Genomic DNA, 24,650 nt, shown 5'->3' on the forward strand with positions numbered 1-24,650 from the left:
ATTTTTTAAAAAGTCATAGTTTAGAAGGAAGCACATGAAAGTTATAATCTTCCAAAATCATTACCTTAAAAAGTTGAAATTATAACCACTTCCAATAAGAATCAGAGAAATCCTTGTATGGTAAATTCATAACGCGCCACCCAAAGAAGCCCTGTGTTGGGTGGGATCTGTCCCTCACCTATAGCTCTCCCCAAAACTGCCCTTTAATATCGCTTTCAGAAAGTTTCCAAGAACGCAGTCATAGCCCAGATAAGAACTAGTATTTTCCTTTCTTCATTTCACAGCTATTAACAGACGCACAAAATTAGCACTTCCATCATTAAGTAGACATGACCTCTCACAGCTGGTGTTTAAATAATCTCTTGGTTTCTCCTAAAAACTGTGTTGGAAATGAATTCACTTTGAAGATTTTGTTAGGAAAAAATTCACTCTCTCTCCCATCAAGGACAGCTTACAGTCTTGACCCGGATGAAGTGTCACCTCCAGTCCACCACCAGCTGTAGGACCGGCCATGGGAGCTGCCCCCAGGGGAGAACTGCTTCCAGATCACACAGGGGTCCCAGCACGCTGTCCTGGAGGGGCGCGGAGTGAAGGCCAACTAGTTAACACATCGTGCATTCTTTTTTTTTTTTATTAAAGATTTATCTTTATTATTTTTTCATTGGAAAGGCGGATATACAGAGAGGAGAGACAGAGAGGAAGATCTTCCGTCCGATGATTCACTCCCCAAGTGAGCGCAACGGGCCGATACTATGCCGATCCGAAGCCAGGAGCCTCTTCCGGGTCTCCCACGCGGGTGCAGGGTCCCAAAGCTTTGGGCCGTCCTCAACTGCTCTCCCAGGCCACAGGCAGGGAGCTGGAAGGGAAGCAGGGCTGCCGGGATTAGAACCAGCGCCCATATGGGATCCCGGGCGTGCAAGGCGAGGACCTTTAACCACTTGCGCCACCGCGCCGGGCCCCACATCATGCATTCTTAAACTTCCTCTCCCCTCCCCTTCCTTCATTTCCTTCCTTCCTCTCTCTTCCTTCCTACCTCTCCCCCCTCTCTCTCTTCCTTCCTTCCTCTCTCCCCCTCCCTCTCTCTCTTCCTTCCTTCCTCTTTCTAGAGCTTCCAATGAGAATGAAGACCATATAGACAAAGTTTTACTTCTTCTAAAACAAAACAAAAATGCCTCTACAAGTCACATAGTGCGTGACGCCACCTCTCCCAAGGCTCTCCCCTCTCCTGGAGCAATAACCCAGACTACTTCCAGCTGGAAGGAACTTTGCAGACTCGAAGAATGCCTTCCTTCTACTTCATTTCTTGGGAAAGAAAACAGGTCTTCATCCTCTTGGGGGGAAAAAACGAATCCTGAGATCTCAACCCCCAGTACAAAGCTCAAATCCCACCCGGTATGCTGAACCCACCCAAGTACCTCGGACAGCTCCTTCACGGGGCCACACCTCCACCAGGACCCAGGAGCGTTTACTCCTTTTTTTTTCTTTCTGTTACTTTGTCACATACCTAGTAGCCAGGTCTTCAATAAAATTAATTAACTTAGAGAATTTCAATAATAAGTTCTCTACTAAACCAGCTGTGGGCGGGGGCAGATGGCGCTGCCCTTGAAGAAATGGGGGTACTTTAAAAGGGCTTCAAGGGCACTAAAGGCCAGAGATGCCAGAGACAAACTCGGGGAGTGAAGTGCCACTGCCTTGAGGGCCCAAAAACAAACACTGCCCTGAACTCTGCCCTGCCCTGCACAGCCGTCCCAGGACACAGGCTGTACCTGGAGCTGGAATTAGGGAAAAGAACGCTCCCACATTTAACAAAACCAACAGCAACGAACATGCAAACTCCTAAAACGAAAGCATTATGGAACATTTAAAATTTCCTAATGTTCAGTTAAATGCCATAACTGTCTCAAATTACATATATGAAGACACTTCAAAAATTTCACAGGAAACTTAATTATAAGATGAGGCGTGCCGCGCCGCCTCCTATGACAGCGCCTGGGTTTGAGTCCCGGCTGTGGCTCCACAAACCAGCTTCCTGCTAAGTGGCACCCGGAAAGGCAGCGGCTGACAGCTCAGGGCCTGGGTCTCCGGCACCCACTTGGGAGCCTGGCTCGAGTCCCCAGCTCCTGGCTTCAGCCTGCCCCAGTCCTGGCTACTGAAAAGCATTTTAGTGAATAAGCCAGTAGGGTAAACAGGAGATCTCTACTTTTCTTTCAAATAAAATCAAACTTTAAGAAAAAAAATATTATTTTGACATCCACAGTGTTTCCAAGATATACATTTTTAATGAACTTTCTGAAGTCCTTAAGGAACACGGATATTTAAAAAAATTTAGCACCAAAATAAATTTACCTTAACTTCTATTTTTAATGACTTTTGTAAAATACCCTTACGTGTTACGGCCTACGCTGTGGCACAGCACATTAAGCGTTCATGTTCACTTTAAAATACCTGGGGCAGGTGTTGTGGCACAGCAGGGTTAAACTGGCACCTGCAATACCAACAGATGCTAGCATCCCACAAAAATGCCAATTAGAGTCCTGGCTTCTCGACTTCCACTCTAACTTCCTGTTAATACACCAGGGCAAGCAGCAGATGATCCTAACACTTGAACCGCACTACCATCCTCATCAGGGACATTGACGGACTTCCAAAGTTCTTGGCTTTGACCTGGCCCGACTGCAACCGTGACGGTCATTTGGGGGATGAAGTAGCAGTTGGAAGATTTACCTCTCCCTCTTTCAAAGTCTGCAGTTCAAAAAACCAAAATAAGTCTTTAAAATACTGTTTATTACTTAGTATATCATTAACAACCATTGATAAATTTTAAATTGCAATATTTGGGGCTAGCGCAACAGCTCAGCAGACTAATACTCCAACTGCAGCACTGGCATGGATGCCAGTTCTAGTCCTGATCCTCTGCCTCAGATCCAGCTCCCTCCTAATGGCCTGGGAATGCAGCAGAGGAAGACTCAAGTCCTTGGGACCCTGCACCCGGGTGGGAGACCCGGAGGAAGAGTCTGGCTTCAGATCAACTCAGCTCTGGCCACTGTGGCCATTTGGGGGTGAAGCAATGGATGGAAAATCTCTGTCTCCTCTTCTTTCTGTAAATCTTTCTTTCTTTAAGATTTATTTATTTATTTATTTATTTATACCAATATAAATATTTTAGTATATTAGCCTAGCAGCTAAAGTCCTTGCCCTACATATGCCGGGATTCCATATGGGCGCCAGTTCTAATTCCAGCAGCCCCGCTTCCCATCCAACTCCCTGTTTGTGGCCTGGGGAAGCAGTTGAGGACAGCCCAAAGCCCTGGGACCCTGCACCCAGTGGGAGACCTGGAAGAAGCACCTGGCTCCTGGCTTCAGCTTGGTACAGTTCTGGCCATTGTGGCCAATATTGGAAAGACAGACATACAGAAGGAAGGAGAGGCAGATGTCTGCTGGTTCACTCCCCAGGTGGCCGCTATGATCAGAGCTAAGCCAACTCTCCCAACTTGGGTCATCTTCCATTGTTTTCCCAGGCTGCAGGGGGCTTGGCAGGAAGTAGAACAGCTGGGACGCAAACTGGTGTTCATACGGGATCCCAGTGCTTGAAGGTGGAGCCATTTAAGCCATGGCGCTGAGCCTGTTTAACGAATGTCTGCCTCCCCTTGTTCACTCTCTGAACGCTCAAAACAGCCAGGACCAGGCCAAGCAGAGAAACCACAAGCTGGGAATCCACTCCAGGTCTCCATGTGCGTGGCAGACACCCAACAAACTGAGCCACATGTGCTGCCTCTCAGGAACTGGGCAGGAAACCCTGACACTCAGGGAGAGCGCAGGGCATCTCACCCACAGCCTAACCATCATGCCGAACACCAGCCCCACAAGGCTAGATTTTATTAAAGATTTATTTATTTTTATTGGAAAGTCAGATTTAGAGAGAGAAGGAAAGACAGAGAGAAAGATTCTCTGTCCGCTGGTTCATTCCCCAAGTGGCCACAACAACCAGAGCTGAGCCAATCCAAAACCAGGAGCCAGGAACTTCCTCCAGGACTCTGATGCTAGCACAGGGTCCCAAGGCTTTGGGCCATCCTCTACTGTTTTCCCAGGCCCCAAGCAGGGAGCTGGATGGGAAGTGGAGCTGCCGGGATTAGAACCGGCACCCATGTGGGATCCTGGCATGTGCAAGGTGAGGACTTTAGTCACTAGGCTACCACGCCAGGCCCACAAGGTTATATTGTAAAATATCTGAACAGAACAGTCTATAAAACATCAGAGATTGTAACACAGCTTATAAAGGTCAAACACATTTCAATCCCTATAAGACCATATCAAAAGATGTTACACTATGCTTTTAGGGATGACCTAATCAACAACAGTAACTAGTTTAATTTTCTGATTAGCCTATAGCTGTCTGGGCCTATTCCACCACAACTCACGAGGACACAGAAACAGCCACCTTGGCGTGAGGGTGTGGCTGGCAGGGGCCAAGGAGTGGAATCTGGGGGTCCCCTTTTATTTTCCTTCAAAAAGAACAGGCTTGTTGAATGCCATGGGCTTAAGAGTTAGACTCACCTTTTACCGAACAAAGTGACAATGAGAAACACAGAACAGCCTCTGAGGTACCAGGAGAGACCCTGCATGCCAGTTTCTTGTTCTTATGGCATCTGTTCAATCCTCTCCACAACCGTTTGACAGCTCTAACTATATCCTGTAGACCAGGGATTTATTTATTTATTTCAACTAGGCCAACGCACCTCTAACTGATGGCCTGCTGAGGACCCGGTCAGGTGCTGGCGACTGCGGGATGAGCCCTCCTCCTTTTCCATGCCAGGGAAAGGGCAAACTGGGCAGGTAGGACAAGGCAAAGCCTGGAGCAGCACTCGTACAAGCAGGCCCCTCGAAGGCCCAAGTGCCACACACTTAGGCTTGTGGCACCTGCCAGCTCTCGCACAGCAAGGCACGCCCCTCTGCCCTGAAGCCAGCCTGTGGCCAGTCCTGCCCGGGAAGAAGTGTCTAGGACCAAGAAGTCTACCAAGACCACTCTCATTTTTTATGAAAATTGCTCTTACGGGTTTTTTTTCCTCCTCCATTCCACCTCTGCTTTATCTACTTGGAAAGGCTCCTCCTGAAACTGGATCCAGAAGGCCTGCTATGCTAGACTGAGGCAGGCTTCGGGTTGCGCATCTCAGAGGAAAAACGTTTCCCCAGTGCACGTATCAATGTGCCGGTGCACAGATCCACCCCAGATCAATTCCCTTCCCAAACGGCAGGTGTTCTTAAAACTTCTGAGGAGAAACCTGATGAACGAACCATAGCTGGAAAAGCCACTAACCAGTCTATCACATAAATGACATTCTCTGTGACAACACAAAAGGACTCGGAGCAGGCGGAGGGGAAACGGCCACCGCAGGTGCCACTGACAGCTCCCTCGGGTTCCACAGACAGCCTTCCTCTGTGCCAGCTTGGGCATCTCCATGCAGGCGACAGGACACCAATCACGACAGCTCAAGACACACCTCAACTACTACCCATAAAAATATAAAGCCTGGGGCTGGCGTTGTGGAATAGCACGTTACGCCACCACCTGTGATGCATACAACCCCTGTAAGTGCCAGTATTAGTGCCACCTGCTCCACTTCTGAGCCAGCTTCCCACTAATAAACCTGGGAAAAAGCAGAAGATGGTTCAAGGCTTTGGAGCCCTGCCACCCACATGGGAGAGCAGGATGGAGTTCCAGGCTCCTGGCTTCAACCTGGCCCAGCCCTGGCTGCTGCAGCATTTGGGGAGTAAAATGGAAGCTACACCCTCCCTCTCTACCTCCCTTCCTATCTCTGCCATTCTGCCTCTCAAATCATTAATTCAGCTTTTTTTTAAAAAAAAAAAATTATATATAAAGAAAGAAATAGTACAGGATATAACATCATAAACCACATTGAGAAAGGTTTATCTGGCATCCCCCACTCATCCCCCACTCTAGCCAAGGGCAGCCATTCAGGGAATAAACTAGCAAATGAAGATTCTGTCTCCTCTTTCCATAACTCAGACTTCCAAGCACATAATCTTAAGATTTTAAAGACGTTTAAAGGTTTTTTTCTTTCTGTTTGAGAGTCTGTGCTACAAAGAAAGGAGAGGTCTTCCATCAGGCGGTTCACTCCACAGTTGACTGCAATAGCCATGGCTGGGCCAGGCCGAAGCCAAGAACTTGACCCGAGTCCCCCACATGGGTGCAGAGGCCCACGGAGCTGGGCCATCCTACTGAATTGGAGGTGAAGCAGCCCGGACTTAAAGGTGGCACCCACATGAGATGCCAGCACTGTAGATGTCAGCCTAACCTGCAGTGCCGCAGAGCCAGGCCCTAAATAAATAAATATTTCAAGAAACGCTTAGATTGATTTTAAAAATAGACTTAATAATTTGGAAGTTAAAATGCCCAATTATGTTTTGTCATGAAAATTTGTGAATTTTTAGCAAATGCAATTGTATAAAGGATTTAGTTTTATTTGAGAAGCAGATTATTCAGAGAGGAGACACAGAGAGATCTTCCATCTGTTGGTTTACTCCCTAAGCGAACACAACAGCCGGAGCTGTGCCAATCCGAAGCCAGGAGGCTGCAGCTTCTCCTGGGTCTCCCTCGTGGGTGCCGGGGCCCAAGGCTTCAGGCCATCCTCTACTGCCTTTCCAGACCACGAGGTGGATGGTAAATGGAGCAGTGGGGACTTGAACTGGCACCCATATGGGATGCTAGCACCACAAGTGTGGGGTTAACATACTAGGCCACAGGGCCAGCCACAGCAAACACAATTTTTTAAACTTCAAAAATATTTTTAAAAATACCAAACGACACAAAACTGTAAGAAAACTGAATACAATTTCATACATACATTTGTTTAGAGGATATAGTCCACAAGTCTTTCAAATTTCATACTGTGATTTCTCCTTCAAAAAAGTTAGCTTCCTGTGACATAGCAAAAATAATCTAACTACCAAAAATGAACTCTAAGAAGAGGAGAGCATTTTGTTTCTGGGAGTTTTACTGACAGCCAGTATCTGCCCCAACAATGAAAGTGCCCAGCTCGCACGCATCACGCAGGACACTGCCTCTCTATATATAGTTTAGATGCTCCTGAGTGCTGTGGGAATGACAGATGCTTTGAGATCTTTTCCCGGTCACTCAGGCCCAGAATAGAGCGAGCGGCACCCAGCAGTAAGTTACATAACCCCGTCACATCAGACACAGGCACAAGGACCAGTGGAAGCAACGTCAAGACCCAAGAGATGAGACCACACTGATGCCCAAATGCAGACTGTCCCGCACTCCTTTCAGGTCTTTAAGCTACAATTCTTATTTTCAGTTATTAGATTCTACTCCCAGCAGATGACTGCATGTTTACATGCCTTTATCATTTTTCCTGGCAGAAAATAAAACAACACATTTTTTTTTCTGGTGCCCACTTCCCTACAATACACAGACATCTGCCACACAGCAGCTCTACGTGGGAATGCACACTACCCACTATCCTTCAAAAAAAAGGAAATACTAGAAAGACAACTATGCTAAGTTGTTTAGCTAAAAAATTTAAACATCGAAGAATAGTAATGCACACTACCACAAATACACATATATATATATATATTTTTAAAGCTGCTGCCCTAACAGAAGAGAACTGAGCCGATATGTAGCTGGTCTCATAGTCTCAAGTGAATAGACACGCTTTTCTGCCCCAGTTAAAAGACACTCGGAACAGGGCTTTCCCATGAGTATTGAGTACAGCATCACATCTTATTTTTGAAGTGATGCCATTAGTGAGAGGAAACCTGGACTTCGTTCAGCTCTCAACTCTGCTAAACACACCTGCTGCAGCCTGAGTAACTCCCAGAGATGCCAATATGTGTGAGTGGGATGTGGGCCTCACCTCGGGGAGTTCACTGGTGGTCCCAGTAAACCATCATTACCTGACCTGGTGTGGGATGTGCTAACTGCGTGGACCAAGCATAGAAATGATCTAGACCCAGCGTGGTGGCCTAGTGGCTAAAATCCTCACCTTGAACATTCCAGGATCCTTTATGGGCACTGGTTCTAATCCCGGCAGCCCCACTTCCCATCTAGCTCCCTGCTTGTGGCCTGGGAAAGCAGTCGAGGATGGCCCAAAGCCTTGGGACCCTGCGCCCACATGGGAGACCTGGAGGAAGTTCCTGGCTCCTGGCTTCAGATCAGTGTAGCACTGGCCATTGTAGTCACTTGGGGAGTGAATGGAAGATCTTCCTCTCTGTTTCTCCTCCTCCCTGTATATCTGACTTTGCAATAAAAATAAATAAATAAATAAATCTTTTTAAAAACCCAAAATCTAAAACAAAAAGAAAGAAATAATATAGAAGCACAGGAAAGGTGCCAGATAACCCCACCCCGGGGTGCACAGGGGCTGAAGTGGCCTCCGAGCTGGGTCTTACAGAACAAGGGAATGACAGACAAGCATTCCAGGTGGTGAAAATGGTCCTTTTCAGCTGAAACATCATCAGAACGGATTCTTCTGGCTTTTCCAGGAAGAAAACTCCTGCTTCGGTTTCTCTGACAGGCCTAACAGCAGAGAGCACAGCGCCCAGCAGCTTTCTGGGTCTTTGGAAACAAAAGGACTTGGTCAGTGACCCACCAGTTGGACAGATGAGACGAGACATGGAAAGACTTGAAATGAGGCCACTGCAAACTGCAGCGCAACCGGAGGGGGGGAGGGGAGGCCCAACAGCTCAGGGAAGTTTAAATGACCCCATGAGTAAAAAAAGATCTAAAAGGTGCCTATTCAGTTAAAATGCATAAAGAAATAACAACATTTATGCTTTTTTAAAGATTTACTTATTTGTATTGGAAAGGCAAATTTTTTTGCAGACAGGACAGAAAGATCTGCCATCCGCTAGTTCACTCCAAAATGACCACATTGGCTGTATTTAAGCCAATCTGAAGCCAGGAGCTTCTTCTGGGTCTCGCACATGGGTGCAGGATCCTCAAGTGTTGGGCTGTCCTCCACTGCTTTTCCAGGCCACAGGCAAGAAGCTGGACGGCAAGTTGAGAAACCAGAACATGAACTGGCGCTCATATGGGATGGCAGCACTGCAAGGGGAGGATTAGCCAGTTGAGCCATCGCACCAGGACCCACGTGTAGATGCTGAGCACGGAACGGGATAAACTCTTTGGCAGCTGAGTGCATGAGACTAGTCGCTGGCTGGACCTAAAGAGAAAACTGGCCGTTACTTCTGAAGCATGCCTCCTCCTTCCTCCAGGTGAGTTGTCTACTTCAGTCTGTGGTAGGCTGCATCCTAAATGTGGGATAAACCTAAGAACCATTTTAAGTGCGTCTTTTGCACTCTGGATAAGTTGGCAGAAATCCATGGCACACGGCTTCATCCAAGAACTAGCCCGAGGTGGCCTACATGGTCTAGGGGACGGAGATGTGGAGTATACTCCACCGGGTCCGAAGTCTGCTCTGCCGGGTGAGCTGCGGGAGCCCAAACACCACGCACCTCAAGTCATCTCAGCACCCGAGGCCAAGGGCTTGGGTCTCCACGGCAGCACGGGAAGCCCATTTCCTCTGCCCCAGATGCACTGACTTACTCAAACCTGGTGGAGTCAGGAAATGAGGCAGAGCAGGTGCGCAGACGGTGAAATCAGGAAAAAACAAGAGAGTAACTGGCTGATCAACCACAGCTTCTCTCCAAGCTAATCACAAACCTTATCTGGGGTGCAGCAGTCTCTACTCCATTCAGAAAAGAGGAAATAAACTAAAGAACAAGAAAATACAGCCAGAACCTGGTGGGTGGGGCGCGGGGAACAACCCACAAGTCCCCTCCAGCCAAGCTGACAGCAGGCCTGAGTAAGGAAGCCGATGCCACACAGGGCTGGGTCACACTGGGTCACTCCCTGTGACTGTACTCCATGACCTCTCACCTGTCCCCTGTCCTGGAAGCAAGGATCCCCCACCTGCTCAGCCAGGCTGTCCAGGAGGCCACAGGGCCCAGCCTTGGGGCACGCTGCGGCAGGCACACACGAACCTGTTAGACTTTCCATTTCATATGGGTACTTCCCTCTAACCGTCTACACGAATTACAGTCAAATACAGAGTGCCCCGGCTGTCCTGGGGGCGGTGCGTGGCAGAAAGGTGCAAATAGCACTGGGCAGGCCCACGTCCCATCTTGCAGGGCCTGGGTTCGAGTCCCTGGGAGGGGGTTCCAACTTTAGCACACGCACACCCTCCTGGCAGGCAGTGGGTGAGGGTGTAACTGCTTTAACTCTTGCCACCCATGTGGGAAAATCCAGACTGAGCTCAGGGGGCCTTCCCGCTGGGTCTGGCCCAAGGCCAGCTGGGATAAGCATTTGGGAAGTGAACCAGCAGATGGGAGATGCCCCTCTAATTTTCCTTTGCCTTTCTAATAAGTGAAAAATAATTTGTGGGTTTTTTTTTTAATTCTATTCTCTCACTTTTAATAAGCTTTAAAAAAAAACACTCTGGGAAAAGACTTGCAAGTTAAAAAAAAAAAAGGAGCAGGGGCTGGGCAGGACAGGGGCCCGCTCTGTGTAACTCACAAGCCACAAGCTAACTCAGGAGAGCCGGCCTCGGCCAGCGGCTCCCGAGACCCCCAGACAGGTGCCGGCCATCTACATCTTGCTCGCACAAAGTCGAGTCGTACAAAAACACTGCTATTTCAAACCTGCATTACACTTCAGTTGTGACAGGTGCTGCATCACACCTCCAAGTCATCCAGAGCTGGGCTCTCCTCAAGGGCCATTAACGCCACAGGGAGTGTGGGGCGGCGACACCGCTGGCGATCGGAATTCGAACCCAGCGCGTCCTGGGAAGGACAGGTGAGGGGGAGGCCCGGACCGCCAAGCGCACCTCGCTGGAACTTTCTGGACGCACTGGTCCCCCCTCCTCCACCAGGCAGGGTCCCGAGGACCCCGACCCCAACACTTGGGCTCAGCGAGAAGCAAGGGTAGCCAGCTCTTTCCCGTCAGGACAGGCCGCGGCGACCCCGTCAGGAAATAATGACAGCGCCCGGCGCGCTCGCAGCGCCCGCCCCGCCCCGCCGGCGGCGAGGGGGCCCCGGCCGCGCCCCGGACTCACCGGGCCGGAGCTGGAGGCCGCCGTCTCGGCGGCTGCACCACAGCGCGCGCTCGCCCTGCTGCAGGATGTAGTGGTCCTTGGCTTGGAAGAGCTCCATGCCGGCTCCGCGCGCCGAGGGAGGCGGCGGCCCGCCGCGGGGGGCGCCCGGGCCGGCCTCGTCCGCCGCGGACGCCGGAGCCCCGCGCCTCAGGAAGCGATCGGAGCGGGACAGCGCCCCGGAGCCACACGGAGCTGCCGGGGGCCCGGCCCACGAGCGGAGAACGCGCCCTGGCAGCGGCGGCGGCGGCGGCGGCGGCGGCGGCGGCCGGAGAGGCCTCTCCCCCGGCTCCTCCCCTTCCCTGGCCGCTGGCTCCACCCCCTCCGCTGACTCCTCCCAGGCCCGGCCCGCCACGCCACTCACTCCCGGCCCCGCCCCTTCCCCGGCAGCTGGCTCCACCTCCTCCCCGTTCCCGCCCCTTCCCCGTTCTGCCACTCACTCCCCTGGCTCCTCCCCCGAGCCCCAAGCCCCGCCTCCTGCCCCGGCTCCTCCCTCCCTTTTCACCTCGCCGGCTCCTCAGCCTCCGCCCGGGCTTTTCCCACTCGGGTCCCTTCCTCTCGCTCTTCCGCTTGCTCCTCCACCGGCCGGGCCGCCTTCGGGCCCGTGGCCGCCGCGGACGGACGCTGACCGTCGCTGGGCCAGGCTGGCCCACCTGCCCGTACGGCCACCCTTGGGATCGGCTGTCCCCCGAAGCCAGGTTTGGGGTCCTGTCACCGGCTGACACCCACCGGTTCTTGAGACAGAGCCGGGGCCAGCCTGGAGTGCCCTGGGGTGGCTGCGGTGTCCACGCCGAGCCAGTCCGCCCGTGACCTTTGACACAGCAAGAGTCCAACACATTCACACCAGTGAGGGGAAACACGAACATTTGCCCAAGTAGTGGGAGGAGGTGGGGTCTGAGAAGCAGTCGGGGCAGGCGCTTCCCATCTCGGAGTATCTGGTTCCAGTTTTGGTTCCCATCTGCAGCTTCCTGCTCATCTGTGCCCTGGGAAGTAGTGGTGTTTGGGTGCCCACCAGCCCCATGGGAGGCCCAGATTGAAGTTCAGGAGCCTGGCCTTGGCTTGTCTCAGCCCTGGCACTGCAAATCTCCTTCTCTGCCTTTCAAAGAAGTAAAGCAATAATAATAACAACAACAATAATAATAATACAGGCATCAGTGGAGTGGAAGGGCTGGAAGCTGGTGAGACTAAGAGGAACAGAGAAGGCAGCCAGCCTGGGGAACCCTTAGCTCCCTTGGACCTGCAAGACAAGGTGGACTCAAACAGAATGGCTATTTGGAATCCAGTTCAAGTTTGAGCTCTCCGATGCTGGTTGAACTTCAAGCTCTCGGCAGACTCCCAGTTCTGTAAATCAGTGAATCCCTCCTTGTGTGATCCCTGCCTTTAGAAGGTAGGAGACAGAGGGGCCTCTGCTCCAACGCGGAAGGGCCCAGAAGCCGGGAGGCAGTCTGCATTATTGATGGTTCCAGAGCACGCGGATTTTGTTGTCAAGGGTCTGACAGGACAGAAAGTCTCATCACAACGAGATGTCCTGGGGTGTTTTCTGATGAACACTGTCCCTGGTGGGCTGCCCAGACACCCCGAGGTGATGAGAGGCGTAAGGGATTTCGCTGGAGCATCAGTTTCCATTATTGTTGAATTTGGCCATAGGTTGGCTTTTCTCAGCACACACACACACACACACACCGAGTAATGAGCAAGTCCCACTAAGACAGTATGTCCTGTAAATTACTTCACTTGGGAAGTCATTGCCAGATATGAGAGCAGTGATATTTTAATTTCAATATAACATAGCATAGGATGTGTGTTTAGCCTACACATATGGGTTCAAATTGTTTCATTTTCTTTAAACGGCAAATACATGGAAATGGTCCGTCAGCCGCTTCAGTCCCCCAATGCCTACAACAGCCACAGCTAACCCAAGCCCAGATCAGGTTCCTGGAACTCAACTCGGATCTTCCCTGTAGGTGGACGGGGGGCATGCCCTTGTGCCACCCTCCACTGCCCCCAGGATACCCTAGAAGGAGCTGAATCAGAAACAGGGGTCCTGGGACTCAGCCCAGGCACCCCAATGTGGGATGCAGTACCACAGGCCCTCCCTGACTGCAGGCTCATTAAACCAGAATTTAATTTGTGCGGCTCTGGCATTAGTATGTTGTCTAAGAAAAGTCCACGTGACTCTACTGTACAGCCAGGATTGCACATCAGTGTTCTGAATGAAATTAATTAGAAAAAAAAATCTTCCGCAGAGTAGCTTGGGAAGAAAACAGCAGTGCTCAACCAGGATGCTTGCAAGAGGCCGATTCTCTCTACATCCCAAGGTAACAGTCTTTAGGAGGGAAAAACCCCCTTTCCCTCATCTGTCTGACCTAGATGCGCCCTTCTCTTCTCCTTGACTTCAGACACACGCCCCGCCGTGGGGCTGGCAGGGCCCTGGCCTGGCTAAGCAGATAGGCTCTGTTCTGGCACACATCCCAGTCGCCTGGCACAGCTGTGCTGCCCTGCTCCTGCTGTGACCCCCGCACCTCCGACAGAGCAGCTTCTCCACTCCCTGCTCGGCCTGTGACCACCCTCTTCCAGTCTAATTCAGAGGCCTCCTGGAGTCATTCGTGGAAAGTCCACATGGTAGATGTCCATATTATAAAGTTTTATTGATTTTCATTGGAAAGGCAGATGCACAAAGAGAAGGAGAGACAGAAAGATCTTCCATCTGCTGATTCACCCCCAAATGGCCTCAACAGCCAGAGCTGAGCCGATCTGAAGCCAGGAGCCTCTTCTGGGTCTCCCACATTCAGGGTCCCAAGGTTCTGGGCCATCCTCAACTGCTTTCCCAGGCCACAAGCAGGGAGCTGGATGGGAAGTGAAACAGGCAGGACATGAAGCAGCATCCATATGAGATGGTAGTTCTTGGAGGTAAACAGCCAGTTGAGCCATTGTGCTGGTCTGTGAATGTTTTACGCGTGTTAGAGACTGTTTACTAAGCAATTAGGTCTTAGTTCTAGGTAACATTGGTCATGCTACTTAATCTCCTTTGGTCTCAGTTTTCATATTTATTAAGAGGGATGCATGTGAGAAAATATCGCCATAGAGTTAAATCTACACAAATGATGACCATAAAAAGCCCACCTCTATTGATCGGGTCTTGGATGTCAGCTTTATTATCTGTCTCCGAGATTTGGGAGTTCTTGTCTGACTTTGGTGTCCATGGCTGAGGCATGTTTACCGTCACCTCCCGCCCCTGCACTGCATCTGTCTGCAGTGTCGCTGCTGTTCGTCTGGGTGAATTTCTTCTTTTTTAAAAAATAATCCCAGGACAGTTCTCAAGTAGAAAGGAAAATGTGGTTGTTGTTGAGGCGTGGAAATCAAAGTGGCCAGTGGCAATGAGAGGGAATCAGGATATAGGAAGGAAAAGGAAGACATTTGCTTTTCATTGTATACCCCTCCAGATGGTTTTGATTTTCAAAAAAGATTTATTTTTATTGGTCAGATTTATGGAGAGAAGGCAAGACAAAGTTCTTCCATACACTGGTTCACTCCTCAGGTGACTGCAATGGCTGGAGCTGAGCCAATCTGAAGCCAGGAGCCAGGAGCTTCTTCTGGGTCTCCCACATGGGTGCAGGGTCCCAAGGGTTTCCCAGGCCACAAGCAGGGAGCTGGATGGGAAGTGGGGTTGCAGAATATGAACCGGCCCTTACAGGGGATCCCAGCACTTGCAAGGTGAGGATTTAGCCATTGAGCCATCGCACCAGGCCCTGTTTGCTTTATTTAAATAGAAAATGACAGAGCGAGAGCAAGAAAGAGAAAAATCTCCCACCCATTAGTCTACCTCCCAAAGGTCCTAGACAGGCAAGCCTGAGTCAGAGCAAAGCCAGGGACCCAGAGCTCCAGGTGGCTCTCCCACATGGACAGCAGGGCCCAAGGATTTGGGCTGACACAGGGTGTGCCAGCAGGAAGCTAGCTCCGGAGCAGAGCTGGGACTGGGAACCCAGGCACTCCAGTGAGAATACAGCGCAGCCAACTGCAGGCAACAGCTGTGCTGAATGCTTGGCCCTGGCTTTTTGCTTTTAATGTGGTTTTAATGCTTCTGACATTATTTATTTATTTTTAAAGATTTACTTATTTTTATTGGAAAGTCAGATAAACAGAGAGGAGGAGAGACAACGAGGAAGATTTTCCATCTGATGATTCACTCCCCAGACAGCAACAAGGGCTGGTGCTGCACTGATCCAAAGCTAGGAGCCTGGAGCCTCTTCCAGATCTCCCACTGGGTACAGGGTCCCAACGCTTTGGACCATCCTCCACTATTTTCCCAGGCCACAAGCAGGGACCTGGATGGGATGCGGGGCTGCCAGGATTAGAACTGGTACTATATGGGATCCTAGCACGTGCAAGGTGAGGACTTTAGCTGCTAGGCTACTGTGCCAGGCCCATTGCTTCAAACTTTAAAAAGCCAGTTAAACATGTGTGATACATATATAACTCACTCCTCCATCACATATGTAATATTTTTAGGCAATTTATTACCTGAGACTCGGGAACTCTTTCTTTGGCAAGCCGGGAGTCCAAGGGTAGAGCTCTTTGAAGGCATCTTTCGTACGAGGCCTAACGTGTGAGTTTTCTAACACCCGAAATGCTGCAGAGGAAAGTCTGGTTAAGTCTGCGAGCCACCAAGAGTCTTCCAAAGGTCATAAAGGGGACTGCTGGGGCTCCAGGAGTGGTAAACATTTACACACTGTGGGGCAGGAAGTGGGGCTGGGGCCATGGTGTGGCCTTGGTGTTATAAAATGAAGCCCTGGGTTTCCTCATTTCTCGCACACATGAAGTCTATGAGCCACATTTACACACTGTATATTCTTGCAAATGGAGTGTGAGGAATAGAATTGTTTTCTTACTGCTTTTTTTTCCAGTGTGGTAATATCTAGGCTGGCCCTGTCTCCCTGCCCACTGTGATTCTGACAGATGGCCTGTTGGCACCTGTACCATCTCAGGTCAGAAAAACCTCACATCAGATTTCCCATGCAGCACCTCGCTCGGCCCCTAAAAGCAACTAGGGGTGGGTCCCCATGTGGAAAGTCAGTACAACCTTGGGAAGAACCCGGTGGGTTTTAAACTTATTGCTTCTTTTCTTCCTGGCAGAAAATACAGAAATGACGAGGCTTTGTCATTGGTTCAAGTAGCCCTCGGTACCAAGGGAATATGGCCCTTGGTTTTCCTAAGACTGCACGCTTCTTTTTCCTGTTATACAGTCATCCTTCGGGGGGCTCAAGTGCAGGGAAGGGGTGGCTGTGGGGCTTGCCGAGCAGGGCAAGATGCAGCTAAGGGGCGCAGCCAAGTGTGCATTGTGATTTGCAAAATTTCCACATCAGCATTTTTCACCATGATGGGTCAACAGAGACCAGCTGCAAAAATGCAACAAAGATACTTCCAAACTTGGCCCTGGCTCTAGTTTCAGGATTAGTTACTGCTCTCCAAACAGCGTGTCAAATCTCATCTCATCTCATCTTGTCGAGAATCTACCTTATTTATATGCTTCTATGGCTATACCCCAAGGGCTTCAGTACAGGCCAACATTTAGATTTTTAAAAATCCATTTGATGGGGCCAGCGGAGTGGCTCTACTTGCTTATCCTCCACCTCCAAGCACCAGCATTCTATCTGGGCACCAGTTCGAGTCCAGCTGCTCCACTTTCCATCCAGCTCCCTGCTTGTGACCTGGGAGAGCAGTCGAGGATGGCCCAAAGCCTCAGGACCCTGCACCTGCATGGGAGACCCAGAAGAAGTTCCTGGCTCCTGGCTTTAGATAGGCTCAGCTCTGGCTGTTGCAGCCACTTGGGGAGTGAACCAGCGAATGGAAGAACTCTCTCTTTGTCTCTGTCTCTTTGTCTGTTAATCTAGCTTTAAAAAAATAGAATTTAGAAAATATTTGAGAAAATTAAGTCCTTTGTGTGTATTTCTCAGATTCTATCAATCCGTCTAAATTTTTTAAATCATTCCTTTTGTTCTCACCTTTGACTTCCTATAGCACAGCTACTCCTGTCTCTCTCCTTTCAAAACTCATCATGGGGCCCAGCACAGTAGCCTAGTGGCTAAAGTCCTCACCTTGCATGCACCGGGATCCCATGTGGGTGCCAGTTTATGTCCCAGCTGCTCTACTTCTTTCCAGCTCCCTGCTTGTGGCCTAGGAAGGCAGTCAAGGACAGCCAAAGGTTTTGGGACCCTACGCTGGCATGGTAGACCTGGAGGAGATTCCTGGCTCCAGGTTCCTGGCTCCTGACTTTGGATCAGCTGGGCCCTGACCATTGTGGCTGGTTGGGGAATGAACCAGAGGTTGGAAGATTTTCCTGTCTCTCCTCCTCTCTGTAGATCTGACTTTCCAATTAAAAAAGAAAAAAGAAAAAAGAAAAAACTCCCCAAGTGGCCACAACGGCCAATCTGAAGGCAGAAGCCAGGAGCCTCTTCTGGGTCTCCCACACAGGTGCAGGGTCCCAAGGCTTTGGGCCGTCCTCAATTGCTTTCCCAGGGCACAGGCAGGAAGCTGGATGGGAAGCAGGACCACCGGGATTAGAACCGGCACACAGTGGGATCCCAGTGTGTACAAGGCAAGGACTTTAGTCACTAAAGTTTCATGCCAGGCCCCGAATGAATACATCTTGAAAAACTATCTGTCATGCTTTCTCTCTGCAGTCACTTTTTAAAATTCTTAATTGCAAAGTCTGACAAAAGCTACTTTGGGCTCCTTCCCTGACAAGGCCTGGCCTTTGTGGCATGGGAGAAGAGAAGCAACCATGCAAAGCCGTGCCAGAGAACCTGCTGTCTTCAGGGAAGTGGGAGCAGGGCCGGGGAGGCTGGGGGTGGCTGGTGCTGGGAACACTGGACAAAAGCTGCCCATTTCCCAGCATTCCCATCCCACCCCCTGGGGATGCAGTAATGCCATTCCCACTGCAAAGGGGAACAAACCAGACTCTGTGAGCAGTTTGCCCCGACCGTTCTTACCTTGTGATGTTCTGCATGCCTGGTGCAGAGAGGACACTGCCTTTCAGGGCCTGTCGGCCTGCAGGCGTGGACCAGCACCAGCTCCGAATTTCCCAGAAGCCTCGGCTGGCCTACTTGGAGCAGATTACTTACTGTTGAGCCTGTGGGAGTTGGAGCTGAGAAGCCCAGGATGGGGGAGGGAGAGGGATGGACAGGCAGCAAGTGAATGCCGTTGTCTCATCCTCCAGCCTTGCTCATTGTGCTCTTTCATCTGTGGCCAGCATCACCTGGGCCCTACCTGCTTAGGCAGATCTCCCCATTATGTAAAATAGCAACCAATGACTGTTACCATGAGTAAATGAAATCTTTGACAGCATCAACTCTAAAAACATTATAGAAATGTGACTTTCACAATTTAAAAAAATATTTAAAGTTTTCCTCTCCAGATTCATTGTTGGACAGATTCCTAAAGCTGTGTGTATAATGTTAATAGAGATATATGTATACAAGGGGGTCTTCAAAAAGATTATTGAAAATGCATGGGTTTTTTTTTTTAAGATTTATTTATTTATTGGAAAGTCAGATATACAGAGAGGAGGAGAGACAGAGAAGAAGATCTTCTGTCTGATGATTCACTCCCCTAGTGAGCGCAACGGCTGATGCTATGCTGATCCGAAGCCAGGAGCCAGGAACTTCTTCCCGGTCTCCCACATGGGTGCAGGGTCCCAATGCTTTGTGCCGTCCTCGACTGCTTTCCCAGGCCACAAGCAGGGAGCTGGATGGGAAGTGGAGCTGCTCGAATTAGAACCGGCGCTATATGGGATCCTGGGGCATTCAAGGTGAGGACTTTAGCCGCTAGGCCACGCCGCCGGGCCGAAAATGCATATTTAAAAAAAAAAAAACTGTATGTACATTTGAAAATATTTGGCACTGAAGTAAGTTTATCTTTCAGTTCTGCTTTTCCATGAGCATTCTGCTGTATCCTTGTATATGACTCAAATGTGTAGGCTTTGTTTTGTTTTTCAGTTCAAATCCCATCATTGGGAAAGTGGAGTAACCTACATGAATGCTGTAACCACAAGGCACCTGCTGGCCTAGAATCCCTTCCAAGCGCAATGGGTTTTCCCTGCGGCTAATGATCCTTAAGCTTCCAGACTTCTCGATTTCATCCAAAGCCCCAACTCTACATTTGTTATTTCCCGATGTTCATTCAAAAGACGGTCCTCCTTGGAAAGAGCTTCTGGTGCCGTGAGCCTTGCCCCCCAACCCTGGCATGAAAGGAGTTTCTGTGCCTTCCTACCTCCCCCGGGAGAGTTGCCTGCCTCCTCTTGGCTCCTTAATTGTTCTCCCCACTTGATCAGTCTCTTCCATCATTTTAGCCCCTCCTGCTTTTCTGAGCTCAGATTCTTGCTGTGCTCCTCCAGTCCTCTGAGTCACTAACAGTTGTGCAGTGGGACAAACACACACACACACAGAGTTCTTTCAGGAGATAAATTTAGAGACGGGAAGCTGTGTGTTCAAGGATAGCACCATTCATCACGATGACTCAGAGCTGCTCCCAGCGCCTTTGGAACCCTCATAATGGAAGCACACTAGGAGGAATCTTTCATTCAGTGATGCTAGTGTTATAGCTTTTCCAGGAGTGGATTCAAACGTTCTCTTGATAGGAGGAACATGTTTTCATTGTATAATGCTAGTCTAGGTTGTCTTAGAAAGCAAAGCCAAGTGCCAAGGTGTGCCTGCCCTTGGGGAATTCAGCAAGGAGCCTAGCTCCAACGCTTTCTGGATGCTGCAAGGTCACACAGTCCTTGCTCGTTTTGTAGGGATTAAAGTTCACTGCCGCTTATTCTGGAGCTATCAGCATTGAGGAGCCTAAAGGGGCTGAGATCCCAGGACATTTGGGGAGATGGGGGGCAGAACTCAAGCCATGGCAAGGGCTGGAGCCGCCAAGGTAGGGGCTTGGAAGACATCCCGCTAGGAGAGGTATGAAAGGAAAGCTGGAGGCAATAAAAATTGAGGAAATAGGGGACTGGTGTGTGATGCAACACTTCGGACACTACTTGAGATACCTGGTTTGAGTCCTAGCTCTCCTCCTAGTCCCAGCTCCCTGCTGTTGTGCACCTGGATGCAGCACAGGGTGGCTCAAGTGCTGGGACACCTGTAATGTGAAGCCCTAGACGGTTCCTGGCTCCTGGCTCTAGCCTGGCCCAGCCCTGGCTGTTGTGATGTCATACTTTAGCAGTCCAAAGTCTAAGAGGGCTCACCCATAACATTCATTAATTTCAAAAACAAAACAAAACACCCAAAGGCCTAAGTAGGAGACAGATGAGGTTGTTCAGCTTATGGCAATACAACCATTGGTAGCTGGTCGGTCAGATTCTGCACCGCCTGACCAAGGTACAAAGTTACATAACAATCAAGCACAAATGCCCCATGGGTGTGTCCCTGTGTTCCATGAGCCTGTGGGCTCCTGGACGCCAGCCACAGCCATCCAGCTTACATTGGCTCTCCATGGTGTATCCTGGGGGAGGTCGGCTATCCCAGAGGCAACCCCCAGGGCCCAGAATGACCCTTGTGCCAGGGGAAGGCATCAAACCTACACTACCTGTGGGTGTTTGCAGAATGAACACTTGAATGGAAAGTCTCCATTTGTCTACCTGTCTCTGTTTCTGCCTTTGAAATAAACAGAGCATTGATGAAAGAATGATAAGTAAATAGGGGAGATCGAACTGAGCACATTCAGAATGTTCTTTGAAAACCTAAATCCAGCCACTTGGCCCTGCCCCTCCCCTTCCCCCTAAGAAATCTGAGCAAGAGTTGAGTTAGATGAAGATTCTGTATGGCTTTAAGTTGCTTAACTGGTAATGAGAGCTTGGTCTAACTCCAGGCTGTAGTCAACTGAACAAGGACCCTTGAAAATGTCAGGAAGCCTTATTGGAAAGGGACCATGGTCGATGTGATTAAGGACCCTGGCTTGGACTTCACCAGCTGCCAATGCAGTTGTTAGGTAGAAGGCAGCCATTACCCTAGGAGTGTGAGAGGGGCCACAGAATACAGGTGGGAATTTCCTGTGGCTGAAGGAAGGAAAAAATGTAGAAGCAAGCCTTGGCAGCAGGCCAGCATCTCGTGTCAGATAAGCTTGTTAGGTGGGTCCTAGCATCCCCGTGAACCTCCCAGAATCTTAAGGGAAATTTTATGTCTAATTACACTGTGCGCTTAAAACCCTCAAAGGAAGCTCAATAATTCCATACAGGCAAAGCTCTCTGCCGATTCACCTTCCAGAAGAGTAACAGGGGAGCAGAAATGATGGGCCCGTACCCGTAAGAGCTCCGGTCTGCAAACTGAGCTGTTGATCCTTTGCTAAGATGCCCATCTGGCCTGCCAGGTATATTCTTTTGGTTAAATGTGTCATTGACTTCCTTATGCTGATTTCTGGCTCAAGTCTGAAATTCCTGTGAGAGAGTAAGAACCTCTGCTTCAGCCATCTCACATAGTAGTCACTCGTATCCCTATAAGGAGGAGGCAAAGGAAGATGCAGCGTGCACAGAAGGAAAGGTAACTTGGACACGGAGCCAAAAGACATTTGCAGAAGCTAGCCTTCAACATGGGTGTGACATGGCGACAAGCCAAGGATAGCAGCCGCCGTCAGAAGCTGGGAGCAGCAATCGAGAGATGCTCCCCTGCAGCCTCTGCAGGGGACGGGGCCCTGCTGACACCTTCATCTTGGTCCAGTGAAACTGATTTAGGGCTTCAGAGCTCCAGAAATGTCAGGTGATGAAAGTAGGTTTAGTCACAAAATCCACGGTGATCTGTTCCTGCAGCTGTGGGAGATGAAAACAATCTCTAGCAAAGTTGGGTGCAGGTTTGGCCTGGCAGGATGGGACGTGCCGCCTGGCCGTCGTAGTATGTGATGATGTCTGCCTGCGGTTGCTAGCTGAACATGCTGGGCTCTCCTGCCACAGGAGATTGTATTTGTTTGCTAGGAGCTGCCATGCAAATGACCATCAACTTGATTACCTACAGTTCTGGGGGCTGGCAGTTTAAGACCAGGACATGAGCAGGGCCGGCTCCTCTGGAGGCTCCGGGGTGGACCTCCCATGCCTCGTGCCTCTCCCGTCCCTTCTTCCCTGGGAACGCCAATCTCTCCAATCTCTGCCTCTGTCATCCGTGGAATCTTCCTGGGCCTTCTCCCCTGCTCCACTGTGTGCCCTCTCCTTTTCTCTCTTATAAGGGCATTAATTGTTGGACTCTGGGCCCCCCGTACCCAGGATGGTCTCATCTGGAGAGTCTGAAGTTAATTGCATCTGTGAACACTGCCTTTCCAAATAAGGTTATGTTCGGAGTGCTGAGAGTCAGACCTCTGACATATCTTCAGGGACAAAAAATTCCAACTCACTGTAGGGTTCAAAGTCTCCCCTCGCTCCCCACTGAGCACAGGGGTGGGGAGAGAAGCCCCAGCAGTCACATATTATGCTTATGAGAACAGCAGTTTGCCAGGCAACAACTTTTTTTTTTTTTAATTTGTTTTAAAAACAGAGCAAGTCAGAGAGGTCTTTCATGGATTGGTCTTCATGGGCTGACTCATTCCCAAATGCCTGCCGTGTCCTGGAACTTGATCCAGGTCTCCCACAGGAGTGACTGGGATGCAAGCTGCCACCCAGGACACACATTAGCAGGAAGCTGGTCAGAAGTGAAGCAGCCGGGATGTGAGCTGACACTTTGGTGTGGATGGCAGCTCATCCCACACTTGATGAGCCTGGGCTTTCTGGGAAGCAGCCCCAGCATTCCGTTCCAGCACAACTTCACCACCCCACCCAGCTGCTCAGGCACATCCTAGGGATGATGCTGTTTCGTGTACACTCAGCTCTCTCTGCCTCAGTATTTGTCACACAATCCCTTCGGGCAGAAAAGATAATCATAGCATCCACTAAACTGAGAGCTGGAGCTTCACACTTTGTGTCTGCATGGGAGACGTTTAAGAACGCATTGCAGGGGCCCGGTGCAGTAGGCTAATGGCTAAAGTCTTTGCCTTGCATGTGTCAGGGTCGCATATGTGCACCGGTTCTAATCCTGGCTGCTCCACTTCTCTTCTAGCTCCCTGCTTGTGGCCTGGGAAAGCAGTAGAGGACAGTCCAAAGCCTTGGGACCCTGCACCTGTATGGGAAAGTCAGAAGAGGCTGCTGGCTCCTGGCTTTGGATTGGCTCAGTTCTGGCCGTTGTAGCCACTTGGGGAATGAACCAGTACATGGAGGATTGTCTCTCCTCTCTCTGTTAATCTAATAAAAATAAATAAATCTTAAAAAGAATGAAAGAAAATAGAAGGAAGGAAGGAAGGAAGGAAGGAAGGAAGGAAGGAAGGAAGGAAGGAAGGAAGGAAGGGAGGAAGGAAGGGAGGAAGGAAGAAAGGAAGGAAGGAAGGAAGGAAGGAAGGACGGATGGATGCAGTGCTGCTCCTTCCTGCCTGGACTTGTAGCTGACATTTCTTTCTCACAAAGGGAAGGCTTCACAGAAGTGAAGTGACTCTACATTCCCACGTGCCATCCTGATGCAAGACTGTGAAGAAGATTCTTTGCACTGGAGGAAAGCTCCATCAGTGGTAGTGCAGGCCCTTGAGCTCTTCCAAGTGCTATTTCCTTCATGATGATGAACGCACCCTTAAGAGAGGCCCCTGTAGGAACCTGCTCGGTGCTCTCCATTCACCATGCGACGTGCTTGAGTGTGTTACAAGGGCACTTCAATCAGCTTGTGGAAAATGGAATTCAGCAGTCAGGTCAGGGGCAGACACGTACCGCAAAGGCTCAGATAGGAGGGTGTTGATGTAGCACATCGGAGGATCTGGGTTTCATGTCCAACTCTGGTTGCCAATTCAAGCTTCCGGCAGATGCTCGCTCCGGGAGGCAGTACACGACGGCTCTAGTGTCTCCCTGCCGTCCCCACCCCCCCCATGGGAGACCTGGGTGGACTTCTCAGCTCTGGCTTTGACCTGGCCCAGCCCTGGCTGTTGCAGCCATTTGGGAAGTAAACCAGCAGAAATAGCACACACTCTCTCTCTAAAATAATTTTTTAAAAAATCAGAAAAGTTTATTTTGAAGCAGAAGTACTTTGAGGGGTTGAAGTTATGGCACAGCAAGTTAAGCTGTCACTTGCAATGCAGGCATCCCATGTTAGAGTCCCAGGTTCAAATCGTGCATGCATGATCCATTTCCAATGCAGCTTCCTGCTCATGTTCCCGGGAAGGCAGCAGAGGATGGTCCAGGACTTGGGTCCTTGCCACCCATGTGAATGGTTTGGATGGAGTTACTAGCTCCTGGCTTTAGCCTAGCTAAGACCTAGTGTTGCAATCATTTAGGAATGGGCCAGATGGAAGATCTATTTTTGGCTCTCTCTGTCTTTAAAATAAATAAGGGTAAATGAGTAAAAATTAAACTAACTGATCTGTTTGCTGAGAACAGCACCAAGGTTCTCTGAATGAGTAACTTCACTGGGATTAATTCCATTAGTTAGGATTCAGCTGGAGCGCTGGGAGAGTCACATGCAAGTCGACGTAAGGACAG

The 24,650-nt window shown here is 50.0% G+C and overlaps 1 protein-coding gene across 1 annotated transcript in view; it reads right to left on the minus strand.

Moving 5' to 3' along the window:
* The window catches only part of INPP5F (inositol polyphosphate-5-phosphatase F), a 75,766-nt gene extending 64,387 nt beyond the window's left edge, over positions 1-11,379 (minus strand). The window contains exon 1 of the mRNA XM_040992004.1: positions 11,093-11,379. Within this exon, the coding sequence (XP_040847938.1) occupies positions 11,093-11,189 (97 nt within the window). The 5' untranslated portion in view covers positions 11,190-11,379. The remainder of the gene's footprint in view (positions 1-11,092) is intronic.
* Positions 11,380-24,650: the final 13,271 nt, after the last annotated feature.

This window comes from Ochotona curzoniae, unplaced genomic scaffold (genome assembly GCF_017591425.1).
Source record: "Ochotona curzoniae isolate NIBS_2020 unplaced genomic scaffold, NIBS_Ocur_1.0 contig_66, whole genome shotgun sequence".
Classification (NCBI taxonomy): domain Eukaryota; kingdom Metazoa; phylum Chordata; class Mammalia; order Lagomorpha; family Ochotonidae; genus Ochotona; species Ochotona curzoniae.